General features: G+C 41.5%; 1 protein-coding gene across 2 annotated transcripts in view; it reads right to left on the bottom strand.

The window, feature by feature from the left end:
* The window catches only part of kiaa0753 (KIAA0753 ortholog), a 34,915-nt gene that overhangs the window by 12,075 nt on the left and 5,824 nt on the right, over positions 1-17,016 (bottom strand). For both annotated transcript variants that reach the window (XM_033046224.1, XM_033046225.1), the window contains exons 4-11: positions 13,977-14,083; positions 12,417-12,479; positions 10,916-11,137; positions 6,987-7,188; positions 4,848-5,062; positions 4,572-4,723; positions 2,442-2,570; positions 437-526 (exon numbers count right to left, since the gene is read on the bottom strand). In XM_033046224.1, the coding sequence (XP_032902115.1) occupies positions 437-526; positions 2,442-2,570; positions 4,572-4,723; positions 4,848-5,062; positions 6,987-7,188; positions 10,916-11,137; positions 12,417-12,479; positions 13,977-14,083 (1,180 nt within the window). The remainder of the gene's footprint in view (positions 1-436; positions 527-2,441; positions 2,571-4,571; positions 4,724-4,847; positions 5,063-6,986; positions 7,189-10,915; positions 11,138-12,416; positions 12,480-13,976; positions 14,084-17,016) is intronic.

Genomic DNA, 17,016 nt, shown 5'->3' with positions numbered 1-17,016 from the left:
CTTTTCTTGCAAAATAAATTAACTCCCTGGTACTCCATTTAAAAAATAATTAAGGATTCAAAGGAAGTGTGTACAAAATCATGAGAGGAATAGATCGGATAATCGGATGGGGAGGGGGCAAGATTTAATAGGACCCTGAGGGGTAACTTTTTCCTTTTACACAAAAGATGGTGGCTAGGTAGAACGAGCTGCCGGAGGAGGTTGTTGAGGCTGGTACTGTCGCAACGTTTAACAAACATGTAGACAGGTACATGTATTGGACAGATTTAGAGGGATATGGGCTAAACGCGGGCGGCTGTGACTAGTGTAGACGGGGCATCTCGGTCGGTGTGGGCAAGTCGGGCCGATGAGCCTATTTGCACGCTGTATGACTCCATGAAAGTCTACTTGCCATTTATTAAGATCTATACTAAAATTAGTCATGGTAAAAATGTACCTTATTTTTTTTATTCTGTCAGTTTCTTGTTGGCAGATTTCATTCAGTTCCCTCATCCTCCGGGCAGTCTCGATATCAAGCCATGTCAACCTAAAATTAGTTTTCATTAATCAGCTGCGGACAAGACCTTCAAATGGAAATGAACACACATTCCACACAAAAATAAATGACTGAGCTCTGAAATAGATTTCTTTAAGTTGATTGTTTAAGAAAGAACTGCAGATGCTGGAAAAATCGAAGGTAGACATAAATGCTGGAGAAACTCAGCGGGTGAGGCAGCTTCTATGGAGCGAAGGAATAGGCGACGTATCGGGTCAAGACAACTTCATGGTCTCGACCCAAAACGTCGCCTATTCCTTCGCTCCATAGATGCTGCCTCACCCGCTGAGTTTCTCCAGCATTTTTGTCTACCTTCCTTAAGTTCTCAGGGATAAATATCACCAGCAATTTACCCTGGACCACCCACATCAAAGCAATGGCCAAACAAGCATGCCAATGCCTCTACTTCCTCAGAAGGCTTAGGAAGTTTGGCTTGTCACTAGCAACCCTCACCAACTTCCAAAGCTGCATCGTGGAAAGCATTTTATTGGGATGCATCACAACATGGTTTGGGAACAGCTCCATCCAAGACTGCAAGAAATTGCAGAGTTGTGGACTTATGTCAGACCATCACACAAACCAACCTCCAGCATAATCGAGGACCATTCTCACCCTGGTCATTCCCTCCTCTCTCCTCTCCTATCAGGCAAGAGGTACAGAAGTTTGAAAATGCATATCTCCAGATTCAGGGACAGTTTCTTCCCAGTTGTTGTCAGGCAACTGAACCGTCCTCTCACCGACTAGAGAGTGGTCCTGACCTGCTATCTACCTCATTGGAGACCTTCAAACCATCTTTAATCAAACTTTATTGGACTTGGCCTTGCATTAAACGTTGCACGTTTTATCCTGTATCTGTACATTGTGGACGGCGTGACTGTAATCATGCACAGTCTGTTCGCTGACTGGATAGAACGCAACAAAAAAGCTTTTCACTGGTACCTCAGTAAATGTGACAATAATAAACTAAACCAAACTTCCCTTAAAAGAACAGCAATTAACGAAGTTGTACCGCATGCTTTGGTAGCTGTGCTGCATTCTTCAACAGTAGGAACCGTGCAGGGCAGTTTAAACTAATCTAAAATAAAAGTATTATGAGGCTTCTTGCACCCACACTTCAAACCAGGCGATGAATGGTCCATTGCATTATTTAATCCTCTCATGGGAGACCCTCGGACTATATTTAATTGGACTTTACCTTGCACTAAACGTTATTCCATTTATCCTGTATCTGTATACACTGTGGATGGCTCGAATGCAATCATGTACAGGTTTTCGACTGACTGAATAGCACGCCACAAATGAGCTTTTCACTGCACCTCGGTACACGTGACAATAAACTAAATTCATCTTTTCCTTCTTTGCATTTCCAGCCAACTTAATCCGAATGTCATGATTTTGTACGGAAATCTTTACTGCTTCTTTCAAGTCACTAACACAGAACTGTTTAAGAAGGAACTGCAGATGCTGGAAAATCGAAGGTACACAAAAAAGCTGGAGAAGCTCAGCGGGTGCAGCAGCATCTATGGAGCGAAGGGAAAAAGGCAAAGTTTCGGCCCGAAACTTTGCCTTTTTCCCTTCGCTCCATAGATGCTGCTGCACCCGCTGAGTTTCTCCACTAACACAGAAGGTTGCTTTTGTGTTAGTGAACATGGTACAAGATTGCAGAGGTCAATATTGGACTTGAAGTCAGAAAATTCTTCACATGAACTGATGAACAGGTAGAAAATGGTAAAGATTGAAGGGAAATCCCCAAAGTCTTTTACAAATTGAACATGCAATAGGAAAACAAATCGCACTAAATTGAGAGGACAACTAAAAAGAATGATGAAGTCAGGGTGGTGGAAGCAACATGGCCCAATGACTTTCTTCATTTGTGATCCGAGCTGTCTGTGATCAGCACCCTCACCTGATTGCTTCACTCCCTGCAGCAGCTTGTCGGTCTTGCTCCATCTCCTTCAGCAAATTAGTTTGACTGCTCTCTGTAGGAATAGATGGGTGGCCTCCCAATCTTGGTTTCTGTTTCTTCAGTGGGATTCTAAAGGATTATTTAAGAGGTTACACATCAGGTGTCAAATAATAATGTCAAACCTATTAATAGCAATTTTATTAAACACATAAACATATAAATATGAATATATACAGAATTTTCAAGGGGATCTGAGGGCAAAGCTTCAGCTATCTGGAGGTCACTGGCAGAGGAGATGGTGGAGTCAGATACAACCACTTCGTTTAAGAGACAATTAGACTGAAGCATATAGACCTAGTGTGGGGAAAATGGGATTTGTGTCGATGAGCCAAAAGAAAATGCAGCGTGAATATGCTTGGCCAATGCTATACTAGTTGTACAACTCTTTCGACTGCATGATAACAAATTTGGATCTTCACTGTTCATAACAATTTTCTTTCAAATAATTAGATTTAAGACAGATCAACTGTAAAGTTACAAAGATGGATGTGATAACGTAGGTATGTTGCAAAGCCTACCTGAAGTGTCGTTGAAAATCTGTCGCTGCGGGTGTGCGCGATTTTGGCGCCGTTTAGAGGGGGCGGGTTTAAAACGCGATTTTCTCTAGGCTGTTCAAATCGAAGATGTTCAGCCTAGTTAATTATTAACGAAAAATCGCTGGAAGACCCCGTCGCAAAAGCTATTATTAGTTTTAAAGGCCTCGTATAATAGTTATAGTAGTTTAAAAATCAATCTCTAAACCCGCGACCGCCAGCAACCGCAGGGTCTCATAAAGCAAACCACAGAAGGTATGCTGTATATTTTTACATTAAAAAGGGCGTCTAAAGATCCCTTTATACAAAGTTTAATATTGCGAGTAGCTCATTTTGGGCCCATTATATCCCGCAGTATTTTTCTCGGCATTTGGGGCACAAATCTACCGCAATGTGAACGTTCTAAACCAGCGCGTTCCACAGGAACCCACTGGAAAGCTGATTTAAATGGGCATTTATTTACAGCAATTGAACACTAAATTCCTTCCATTTGGCCTATAAATTAATGTAAATGAGATTTAAAAATCATGTTTTATTGTGAATTATTTGTGAATATTATTTGGACATTTAGGCTATTTAAAAATGTTAATCATTTATTAAGAAATGGATAGATGTTTAGATCTAGTAATTGAAGTCTGAAATTAGCTACAATTAGGTAACTAACTAATTATATGCTTTAATTTCAGGTCATCCAAGTAAGATTATTTTATATTTGTTTCAGAATGCTTCAATCTATGATAACTGAAAATTTCATTCAGTTCTCTTAATTTTTAAGAAAGTTATGGGCTTTTGACTGTTCACGATCACAGCTTTTTTGTTATGTCCATAGAAAATCAATAGGGAACAAGATGCTCATTTCCGAGTATGAAAATGGCCATAACTTTTTAAATACTTGAGATATGAAAGTGAATTAGGTGTCAAATTAAACTTATTTTTATGCTTTATCTGATGGGATAAATTACAGACTTGATTTTTAAAATCTCAAAATTTTGTAACATTGCTAGATAACGATGTTTCATTTTACCAATGTCAGAAAATGTTTTTGCCCCACCAAACCCCTCAGCTTAAAAACTTCTAGAACATTCCGAGACAATAGCACGTCCAGGGTGGATCAAGAAGTCAAAATGTATCACTCTGGATGCAAGGAAAATGCTGATGCGTGCACAGAAGCTTGCCAGCAGCATGTAGAGAACAATCGGCTAACAGGTCAGCACGATCCGACTCAATGTTTAGTTCAGTTTAGAGTTTGGAAACAGGCCCTTCGGCCCATTGAGTCCGCACCGACCAGAGATCCCCGCACATTAACACTACCTGGCACGCACTAGGGACAATGTTTACATCATACCAAAGCCAATTATCCTACAAACCTGTGTGTCTTCGGTGTGTGGGAGGAAACTGAAGTCCTGTGAAAACCCACACAGGTCACGGGGAGAACGTACAAACTCCACGCAGGCATAGCCAGGATCGAACCCGGGACTAGTGCTGTATATGCGCTGCAAGGCAGCAACTCTACCTCTGCGCCAAAGTGGTTACTTACTGTTTAGATGACATAGGAATAGGGTTAGGACATCCTGGAGTCAAAGGAGGCTTGCTGTCTTTAACTGGTGCCGGATTCTTCTTTAGTTCTGAAGATACCGTCGCTTTCTGAAAGCAGGTACGGATTGCAAGTGTTTTCTTCTGTTTCTGCTGCTAAAATTCATTCCATAAATTAAAATAAATACAAATGTGAACAGTAATGGACTAAATTTCTCTATCTTTCAAAACAAGGCAGAGGTTCAATACAACACTAGTTCAATCATTATCTGCAGCTTACGTATGGCAGCAGCACTCCTTTCTTAGTGGGTATTTTCTCGGTAGCAGACTTTTTCAAGTCTCCAAGGCGCTGTAAGGTTTCTAATCCAGCCCTCAGTGCAGCATTCCTATCAGGAGTTGGAGGGTCTTCCTGCTGCTGCTGTTCCAGACGGGCTGACAGGCACTCTCTACTGCTCTGCTGGGGTCTGGAATATTCAGGAACAAGCCAATTTTCATCTGCGTAAAACATTTATTATAAAAGAACATTTTACTAAACTGTGAACAGTGAACTACACAATATTTTTATCATCGTTCTTCAAACAAATTAATACTTCATTCATGTGAAAATTATATATTTTTCTTCTCTTTCCCAAACAAAATATCCACATTTAAGAGCATTTAGACTTTACTTCGGATTTTAGAGATAGAGTGTGGATTCAGGCCCTTCGGCCCACTGAGTCCACAACGACCAGCAATCACCCCATACACTAGTATTATCCTACACATTGGGGGCAATTTATAATCTTTACCTAAGTCAATTAACCTATAGACCTTGTGTTCAAAAGGGAACTGCAGATGCTGGAATATCGAAGGTACACAAAATTGCTGGAGGAACTCAGCGGGTGCAGCAGCATCTATGGAGCGAAGGAGTCTGAAGAAGGGTTTCGGCCCGAAACGTCGCCTATTTCCTTCGCTCCATAGATGCTGCTGCACCCGCTGAGTTCCTCCAGCAATTTTGTGTACCAACCTATAGACCTTTGTCTCTGGAACTATTGCATGAAAATGCTGAGAACTATATTCTGTATTCTGGATCTTTCCCTTTGCTCTACCTATTCTACATCAATTTGGCTTGATTGAATTCATATTTGACATTATAGCCTCGGTAGCTTCAAAAGTTGTGAACGATACCCAATATAAAATTGTACAAGACAAAGGAAACAATATTTAAAGATAGACACAAAATGCTGGAGTAACTCAGCAGGTCAGGAAGCTTCTCTGGAGAGGAGGAATGGGTGACGTTTCAGGTCGAGACCCTTCTTCAGTCTGAGTCAGAGGAAAGGGAAACTGGAGATATGGAAAGGTACACAGAGAATGTATGATGTGAAAGGACAGATCAAAACAGATGATGATCCAGGAAATTTGCAGTGGTTCAATGGTGGCTGAGAGGAAGGTGACGTCAAGCCCTACAGACAGTAAAATGAATCAGGAGGAAAGTGAAACTGGTCCGAGAACTAGGTGGTGGTGGTGGGGGGGGGGGGGGGGGTGGAGAGAGCGGAGAGGCAAGGGTCACGGGAAGTTAGAGAAATCAACATTCATACCGCTGGGTTGTAAGCTGCCCAAGCAAAATATGAGGTACTCTTTTCTTCAATTTGTGCTTGGCCTCTCTGACAGTGGAGGAGGCCCAAGGCAGAAAGTTCAGTATGGGAATGGGAGGGGGAGTCAAAGTGTTTGGCAAATGGGAGATCGCGTGGCCACAGGCGGACTGAGCTAAGGACTTCAGCAAAACAATCACCGAGTCCGCGCTTGGTCTCGCAGATATATAGTCCACACCTAAAACAGCGGGTAGTACTTAATACTTAACTTAATTAATGCTTAAACCATGTAATGGTCTTGTCACAGCACAATTTATGTGTTTATTTTTTTTTTAATACTTTAGTTTAGAGATACAGCACAGAAACAGGCCCTTTGGCCCACCAGGTCCGCGCCCACCAGCGATCCCTGCGCATTAACACCCACTAGGGACAATTTTTACATTTACATCAGGCCAATTAACCTACAAACCTGTACGTCATGGAATGTGGGAGGAAACCGAAGATCTCGGAGAAAACCCACGCAGGTCACGGGGAGAACGTACAAAATCCGTACAGACAGCACCCTTAATCGGGATCAAACCCGGGTCTCCGGCGGTGCATTCGCTGTAAGGCAGCAACACTACCGCTGCGCCACCGTGACCGCCACCGTCTTGTGCTAAATCATGTTACAAAAAGTCAAAGTGTCGTCATTTAATAGTGAACTAGAGTGTTGTTACAATCGTCTCGCAAATGCCAAATATTTCTAGCACCAGCAATCATCCAGACAATGCTGCCATCATTATAAATCCCTCTTTTTCCTTTCCCATTCCTCTTATTCGAAGATACTAAGAAATAGTTGTACAACTTACCGGTCCTAAGTGGGGGCAATTCTTCGGGAGCAGACAAAACATTCTCCTTGATGATGGGTGATATTTGCCCTCCTTCAGCAGAGCAGCTTCTGTGCCGACCCGAGGACCTTTTTCTGCTTGGTGCAGAAACACATTGGGCTTTCGGTGGCATTGGATTCGACTTCTCTTGAGCATGTTGCTTCCCAAGCAGCGAATCCAAACCCTAATAAATTCACAAAGTAAAACATCTTTGGTCTCCATGGCAAGAAGATACACTCGTACATAATCCACGTATATCCCAACACACCATCCATGATTAGAAGTAGTACAGCAGCTCTGCAAGCTGGAGATAGCTACGGGGGGAACGCAAAGAATGAGAAAATAATCTACCGCTCTGTTCACCAGTTCATGAAAAAACGTTTAGACTTTTACAATTTATTATGGAAACATTATCAAGTCATAATGAAAGGGGCGTAGCAGTAGAGTTACAGTAATAGACCCGGGTTCGATCCTGACTACGGGTGCTGTCAGTACGGAGTTTGTACGTTCTCCCTGTGATCGCGTAGGCTTTCTCCGGGTGCTCCGGTTTCCTCCCACACTCCAAAGACGCACAGGTTTGTAGGTTGTTCAAGAAGGAACTGCAGATGCTGGAAGATCGAAGGTACACAAAAATGCTGGAGAAACTCAGCGGGTGCAGCAGCATCTATGGAGCGAAGGAAATAGGCGACGTTTCGGGCCGAAACCCTTCTTCAGACTGATGGGGGGTGGGGGGGAGAAGGAAGGAAAAAGGGAGGAGGAGGAGCCCGAGGGCGGGGGGATGGGAGGAGACAGCTCGAGGGTTAATGACTGATGGGGTTTGTAGGTTATTTGGCTTCAGTAAAATGTATAAATGTTCCCAAGTGTGTGTAGATAGTGTTTCCGCGCTGTATCTCTAAACTAAAAGGTTATCTGTTATGATCAGAATTTACTGGGAGAGCAACACAATGATATCTATAAAGTGTAATTCACTGTTTTAAGTTTTAGTTTTAACTCCTCAGCACCAGAGACCCCGATGCGATCCTAACTTCGGGTGTTGTCATTGTGGAGTTTGCACGTTCTCCCTTTGACCTCTGGGTTCTTCCCACATCCCACGGGCATGTAGGTTAATTTCTGTAATATTGCCCCATATATGTAGAGAATGGATGAGAAAGTGGGATAACATAGAACTAGCATGAACAATGATCAATAGTCGGCATGGACTCAATAGGCTGAAGTGCCTGTTACCCTGCTGTGTGTCTAAACTAAACTAATAAACAGGAAAAAAAACTATTTCATTGTTAAATATTACAAGCACACCCTAATTTCATCATTTTTTTCTGCGCCATAAACTGCCCGCGCATTTAATTCAGAGTTGATGATGAAACTGATGATACATTTAACAAGAGTACATGAGTTCGTACATCATGTCAGGAACCTATCCATTCAGCAGATAAGAAAACAAAATATTCAACAATTAAATTGATATGCCTGATTCCAAAAGACGTCTTCTTTTCCGCCTTTGCTCATTGTTTAACTAAAAAGATATCAAAATGAAATGCAAGTCATTGGGGAATTCGATTATGCAGTACTTTGAATACCTTAGCATTCCCAGAATAATTTGCACTGGTTAGTAAAAATCTTCAGAAAGAAATTGCACTAAACAATATTGTTTTCTCAGATATTTCCCTACAATGACTTAAGGCCACCCTATGATGACTTAATAAAAACTATTCTGCATTAAATCAGACATTGCATTGTCTTGGTCCTTGACTCACACAGAGAGTTGTGAATCTGTGGAATTCTCCGCCTCCGAAGGCAATGGAGGCCGATTCACTGGATGCATTCAAAAGAGTGTTAAGATAGAGCTCTTAGCTGAATCAAGCGGTATGGGGAGAAAGCAGGAAAGGAGTACTGATTGTGGATGATCAGCCATGATCACATTGAATGGCGGTGCTGGCTCAATGGGCCAAATGACCTACTCCTGCATCTATTGTCTATGTATCTATGTAACTTCATTTTTCATTTTCAATTCACCAATCTATCAAATTTAATTTCAAGTACTTTGATTGTGCCTTGAGGTGCCAGTATTAACGTATAGTCTTCAAGTTGGTCCCTAGTATCTGTCATTATTCATATTTTCCTCATGATGGTATACTTTATTAAATTTTACTTTTGGCTGTTTCTTCCATCAATACAGATTTTACCATTAAGTTCAACATTCCTTGCTCTTCATACCTACAAGCTGTTCTTTCATAACATTGTTAGGCAGGAGACAGATACAAAGTGCTGGAGTAATTGAGCGGCTCAGTCAGCATCTCTGGAGAAATGGGATGGGTGACGTTTCGGATCAGGACTCTTCTTCAGGCTGAAAGTATATACTTTTAGTGTGACGAAGGGTCCCGGCCCAAAGCATTTCCCCAGAGATGCTGACCAACCCGCTCAGTTACTCCAGCACTTTGTGTCTATCTTCAGTATATACCAACAACTGCAGTTCCGTTCTACATATTGCCAGACAAGAGTTAGGAGGAAGAGTAAATTGGGAGCGACTGTTATTGGGCAAGTCCATATCCGACACATAGGAATCATTTAAAGACCAGCTGAGTTCAGGATTGTTATGTTCCGATCAAGAGGAGAGACAAGAATGGCAAGATAAGTGACCTTTGGATGACGAGAGAGGCTGTAAACTTGGTCAAAAAGAAAACGGAAGCACACCTAAGGTTCACGGACCTGAAACCAGACAGGGCTTTTGAGGAATAATAAAAAAGCAGGAAAGAACTCAAGCTCTACTATAAACTCAAGTAAAGAATTAGGAGGGCCAAAAGGAGCCATGAAATGTCATTGGCATGTCAGATTATAGAGAATCCCAAGGCTTTTTATTACAAACATTAAAAACAAGGGGGCAAGGACAAAGAGGATAGGACCTTTGAACAAAATAAGAGGGAATTGATGCTTGGAATCCTCTATGTAGGCAACGCACTAAACTAGGAACTTTATGTTATGCAAATTGGGAGTTGCACAAATGACTTATTTTCCCATCCCATCCCTAATTTAGTCAGCAACATTGCTGAGAATAGCTGAGCTAGACAGAAAGAATATAAGACATTAAGATGAACATGAGCATGCTGGAAGATTGTAGTCTACATGTTGTTCAGTAAGGTCATGCAACTAGTCCACAAACATTAAATGGGCTCATGAATTGAAACCAATTGAAACCAATTTGGTGAACTGCGCCCAAAACTACCAATCATTATTAATTAATTAATAATTAACCAATTACTTAATCATTAATTGATTATTAATTAACTACTTAATTATTCAATCATTAACTAATTGATGATAATCAATAATAATTAATTAAGGATTAACAATCAGATTTTTGTTAAACGGGCAGAAGGGAATGTCAAGGATTGTCTCTGTGACTGGACATTGCAATCACCAGCGTGCCACAGAACTCTGCTGCAACCCTGCAGCATTTACACGCATTTCACCTGAGTGCAGGAGCTGTGGTTATCAAGTTCATAGTCGACTCAAAAATTGGGTGTGTGGTTAATAATGAGAAGGGTAGTTGGCTACAGAACAATATTGTCGTTGGATAGAGGAATGACAGATGGAATTTAAACCTGAGAAATGTGTGGAAGGACTAACAAGGCTAGGATGTACATAATGAATGGTAGAACCTAGAAAGTACCTTGATTTCCCCTGAGCAAAGATGTTTGTGATATACGAAATTTAAGAGGGGCAGGATCGGGTCAGATGGCAAAAGAAGCATCTGTTACCAGAGATAGGGGGGTGATTGCTGGTTGGCACAGACTCGGTGGGCCAAAAGACCTGTTTCCACGCTGTATCTCTACATTCCTAAATTAAAGCTTCACTTTAGAGCTTTAACCATGTTAGGAATATTATACCTCAATTGGTTTTCACTCTAGACTTACTTCGACTTGTTGAAGGATATCAACAACTGTCTCCGGCATGGAAGAGTCTGTGTCATTTTCTAATCTGGCAGAACAGAGAGAAAGCTGCCGAATCAACTGCCCCAGATCCTTGTAGTAGGCAGGAATGTGCAGCTCGGATTGCCCGGAAAGTTGACCGACAAACATCTGTAAGGCACGGACGGCACCTCTGTGTACGGCTGCTAACTGGGACATGGCTTGAGACTGAAACACAAATAAACTGTAACCATATCAGTCAGTGGCATTTCTGCAAGAAGTGAAATCACTAAAGTTACAGTGGGTAGAATTATTGGCTTATTTTCCCAGGCTTTAAAAATAAAATTACCAACATAAAATTTGATAGTAGTCACTACAAACCGGAATTACACTCGAGGCTGCACTACATTTTCCCACCTGACACATTAATTTTGCCACAACAACAAGTCTTTCCTCTTGCAAAATTAGGTTTACTTTTTTTCGAATGCTAGTGGCTGATAATAATGCACTGAGGGAAACATAGTTCTCTGGGAGTTAGGTGAACAGAAAAAGCAATGTCAAATCTCCTTTGAACAAGTTGAAATATTGTGAAAAAGGGACACAAAGTGCTGCCGTAACTCAGCGTGCCAGGCACCATCCCTGGAGAACATGGACAGGTGACGATTCGGGTCTTAAGTGATAGGAGTAGAATTAGGCCATTTGGTCCATCAAGTCTGCTCAGCTATTCAATCATGTTTGATCTATCTCTCCTTCCTAATCCCATTCTCCTGCCTTCTTCCCATAACCCCCGACACCCGTACTAATCAAGAATCCATCTATCTCTGCCTTAAAAATATCCATTGACTTGGCCTCCACAGCCTTCTGTGGCAATGAATTCCACAGATTCACCACCCTCTGAACCCTTCCTCTGACTGGGGTCCGATGGACTCTGATTATGGATCAGACTGATGAAACATTATGAAAATGACATTGAAACAACCAAGGAGGAAGTGCTACATAGAATGGCTGCATTCAATAACACACCAGGAGCAGCAAGCAAAATGGAGGAAAGCATTATTTATTATTTGGATCATTCCAAAAATAAAGTAAGAAAATATATTTTCACATCAACAATGACAGCCTCAAGTGCCAAGTTTAATTTGCTGTCCGCTGCATAAATGCAGCAACTTCACCTCTTTAACTTGATGCAATTCAATGGTGAGGCCAACAGTAAAATGGTTATATTTTGCCAACCTAATGATGGAACAGAACAAATTGGATACGAATTTTAGTTATTTGATTTCTGCCAGCTGGAAGGTGCAGCAACATGAATGTATAAAGTACCACCATTAATCACACTATTACTTTGACAGAAAACAAATCAGGGCCAATATATATGCTCAAATTTGTTTTTATTGAAGTTTTATTATAAAAGTTATCTCTGCCCTTGAAAGAAATAAAAAAAATGCAATTAGGATGTGATACACATTCATTTTATATTAATATGAATACAATTTAAATTTCTGACCTTTTTGGTGTGTTTCACCTTTTGTAGGCTTTGTTTCTCTACAAGTTCCTGTATTCCGTTTATCTTAATGGAACAAAGTTTGTCAAAGATAAAAAATTGCATTAATGGGATGAAGGTCTTGTCCAATTAATACAATAATTTCTAATTTATTCATGAAAAATATTCGTATATACATTCAGAGCAAGTTTTTAATGAAACATTTAATTCCAAATATAATTGTCAAAACAATTCTGAAATATAATATTACTTTGCAAAATTCTGGTTAATGTTAATAATATCCTATTTAGTATATTTAACACCATTTAAACTACGAATTTTAAAAATCCAATAAAGATTCAACTTCAAATGTATAAAACGAAAGGATACAAAGATTAGGGCTTTTGCTGCAAACTACAGCAAGGATACAGGCCCTTTGGTCCATCGAGTGCATGCTGACCATCGATCATCCGTTCACACTAGTTCTATGCTATACCACTTTCGCATCCACTCCCTACACACTAGGGGCAATTTATAGCTACTGACCTACAGACACACACGTCTTTGGGGTGTGGGAGGTAAACGGAGCACCAGTGGGAAACTCATGCCGTCACAAGAATGACGCACATACTGCACACAGACAGAACCAGAGGTCAGGCAGTTGTTGAACCAGAAACTTTTATACAAGCATATGGGTCATTTAAGTCAGAACATTTTTTAATGTAAAGAGAGCTGCAATATTCATTTACAAGAAATACATTTGGATTATTTTTTTAGGGAAATTTCATGGAACTTAATGGAAATTGCTCCACTCATACCTCACGCTGCCTCGGCAAAGCCAGCATCATAATCAAGGACGAGTCGCACCCTGGCCACTCCCTCTTCTCCCCTCTCCCATCAGGCAAAAGCACACCACCAGATTCAGGGGCAATTTCTTCCCAGCGGTATCATCAGTTATCAGGCAACTGAACCATCCTACCACAACCAAAGAGCAGTGCTGAACTACTATGGACAATAGACGCAGGAGTAGGCCATTCGGCCGCTCGAGCCAGCACCGCCATTTACTGTGATCACGGCTAATCATCCACAATCTGTACCGCGTTCCTGCCTTCTCCCCATATCCCCTGACTCCGCTATCTTTAAGAGCTCTATCTAACTCTCGCTTGAATTCGCCTCTACTACCTTCTGATGCTGAGAATTCCACAGATTCACAACCCTCTGCGTGACAAAATTGTTCCTCATCTCCGTTCTAAATGGCTTACCCCTTATTCTTAAACTGTGGCCCATGGTTCTGGACTCCCCCAATCTGCCTCTTTGATGACCCTCGGACTATCCTTGATCAGACTTTGCTGCCGATACCTTGCACTAAACATGAATCCCTTATCATGTATCTATACGCTGTAAATGGCACGACTGTAATCATGTATGGTTTTTCTGCTGACTGGATAGCACGCAACAAAAGCTTTTCACTGTGCCTCGGTACACGTGACAATAAACTAAACTGATAACTGAAATGTCTGAACAATGGACATTCTGCAGTCAGGATTAATTAACTTCCTGTGTGAAAATGAAATAGGCTCTCACTTGCTGCTGCAGAACGTACAGCATCCTCGTGGCACGAGTGGCCTGTTCCTGTCGTTTTACTTGCCTTCGGTGGTCTTCATCAGGATCCAGGGCATCCACAGATTTCCCTAAAATTTAAGTAATAAGTAACTTTTACAAAGGATACATTTACGTGGGCAATAAATACTCAAAACTTATATTCCTGCATGGAATCATAGCCAACGTATTTGGTATTTTTTGGGCGAAAAAAATCCTTTAGCAGATCCAAGCCAGGAGACTCTTTGTTCGCTGGGCACAGAAGTGGATCTGCAATCACGCATCACAATCACTCCACTCTTTTCAATCTCTATCCCGACAGCAACATTTCTTACTTTAACTATGATCTGTACACAGTGGATGGCTCGATTGTAAACATGCATTGCCTTTCTGCTAACTGGTTAGCACACAACAAAAGCTTTTCATTGCATCTCGCTGCACGTGACAATAAACTCAACTCAACTCCAATCTCTGCGGGTCACTGCAGGGCAGTGCTCTAGATGCCGCCAGCTTCACCCGTATTCATCACTTACCATTCCACCATTCTCGACAGAAGCAGGGATGGTTCAAAAGGTGATTGTTTGATTCCTCAGATAATGAACAAGTCCAGGCTCACAATGAACCTGGACAACCTCAGAGTTGGTCAATAAAGTGGCAAGGAATAATCATGTCGCTCAAGTCCTTGGCAACGCCCATCTCCAACAAGGGGAGCCCAACCACCATGATATTTAACAGCTTTATTATCAACCAGTTCCTTGGGCTCACTATCGTCCAGAATTTTGTGTCAGGGTGCATCCACTCTGTTTCATCAATCATTTCCTCCACCACCATTTCAATATGGCTACAGAAGATACTATCCACAAGATGTATTGTACCAGACCTTTTCAAAGCACCTCTCACAGCTATGACTGCTACTGCCCTTGGCCAAAGACAGAAGCCTTATAGAAAATGAATATCATCATTTGGAAATATATCACTTAGATTCATAGCCAATTAATCAAAACCCCATATATGCATACCTAATGATACTGTGCAATCAAGATCCTGCAGAAATTCTTGACCTTCTTCACTGTCCACAATGTTTTAGTGTCTTTTTTGATGTCATCTGCGAATTTACTGACTATGACGTACATTCTCATCTAAATCATTGACATAGATGACAGACAATGGGCCCAGCACCGACCCAAGGCAACAAAACAACCTTCCACCGTCGCTCTCTGCTTCCCACCTTCAACGTAATTGATATATTGTCGGCACCTTTGTGGCGACTCTTTTGCGTATTGTATTGTATTTCACCGAACCTAGCTAGGTACAAGTGACAATAAAGTATCATCATCATCATCGTATATCCCAGTTGCTAGTTCTCTCTGGTACGATGCGTGGTGTATATAATTCGTTCATACTCCCACACTTGGAGGTCGTCTTCAGTTTTGGTCACCATGCGTTAGGAAACATGCCTTAAACTGGAAAGAGTGCAGTAAAGATTTACAGGGACGTTGCCAGGACTCAACGGATTGAGATTGGGCAGGCTCGGGCCTTGTTCCTGGAACATAGGAGGCGATGGGTGATCATATATAGGTGTATAAAAACACCAGGTGGCTTTTTTACTACATAGAAATGACTGCTCATTAAAATAAAATAAAATCAAACCCAAATGAAAAATCTGAAAATTGCAGCTGCTGGAATTCCAAAACAAAATGAGAAAATGCGAGTTATAGACCCCACATCCACTGACTTGGCCTCCACAGCCTTCTGTGGCAATGAATTTCAGATTCATCACCCTCTGACTAAAGAAATTCCTCCTCATCTCCTTCCTAAAGAAACGTCTTTTAATTCTGAGACTGTGACCTCTAGTCCTCGACTCTCCCCCTAGTGGATTCCAGCTTCTGAAGTTCTTTGTGCCTCGTGTGGTTCCTTATAGAAACATAGAAATTAGGTGCAGGAGTAGGCCATTCGGCCCTTCGAGCCTGCACCGCCATTCAATATGATCATGGCTGATCATCCAACTCAGTATCCCGTACCTGCCTTCTCTCCATACCCTCTGATCCCCTTAGCCACAAGGGCCACATCTAACTACCTCTTAAATATAGCCAATGAACTGGCCTCGACTACCCTCTGTGGCAGGGAGTTCCAGAGATTCACCTCTCTGTGTGAAAAAAGTTCTTCTCATCTCGGTTTTAAAGGTTTTCCCCCTTATCCTTAAGCTGTGACCCCTTGTCCTGGACTTCCCCAACATCGGGAGCAATCTTCCTGCATCTAGCCTGTCCAACCCCTTAAGAATTGCGTAAGTTTCTATAAGATCCCCTCTCAATCTCCTAAATTCTAGAGAGTATAAACCAAGTCTATCCAGTCTTTCTTCATAAGACAGTCCTGACATCCCAGGAATCAGTCTGGTGAACCTTCTCTGCACTCCCTCTATGGCAATAATGTCCTTCCTCAGATTTGGAGACCAAAACTGTACGCAATACTCCAGGTGTGGTCTCACCAAGACCCTGTACAACTGCAGTAGAACCTCCCTGCTCCTATACTCAAATCCTTTTGCTATGAAAGCTAACATACCATTCGCTTTCTTCACTGCCTGCTGCACCTGCATGCCCACTTTCAATGACTGGTGTACCATGACACCCAGGTCTCGCTGCATCTCCCCTTTTCCTAGTCGGCCACCATTTAGATAATATCATTATCATAATTATCAGATTGTACTGATGACAAGAGACATTTAAAATGAGGGAGAATAAATTTAAATAGCAATTTAAAACATACTTAACTCAGAAATTACTGTTCATTAAAATAAAGAAAGTCAAACCAAATGAAAATCTATAAATCGTAGATGCTGGGATTCCAAAACAAAGAGAGAAAATGCTAGAAACACTGAGTTTCTAGAAACCTATGACCTTATGAATCTGGAGCAAAACACAAAACGTGCTGGAGTGACTGAGCGGGTCAGGTAGCATCTATGGTGGAAATAGTAAATGACGTTTAGGGTTCCCTGTTCAGACTGAAGAAGGGTCTCTGCCTATCTGAC

The sequence above is a fragment of the Amblyraja radiata genome, chromosome 28 (genome assembly GCF_010909765.2).
Source record: "Amblyraja radiata isolate CabotCenter1 chromosome 28, sAmbRad1.1.pri, whole genome shotgun sequence".
Taxonomy (NCBI): domain Eukaryota; kingdom Metazoa; phylum Chordata; class Chondrichthyes; order Rajiformes; family Rajidae; genus Amblyraja; species Amblyraja radiata.
This window is presented reverse-complemented; position numbering and strand designations above follow the sequence as displayed.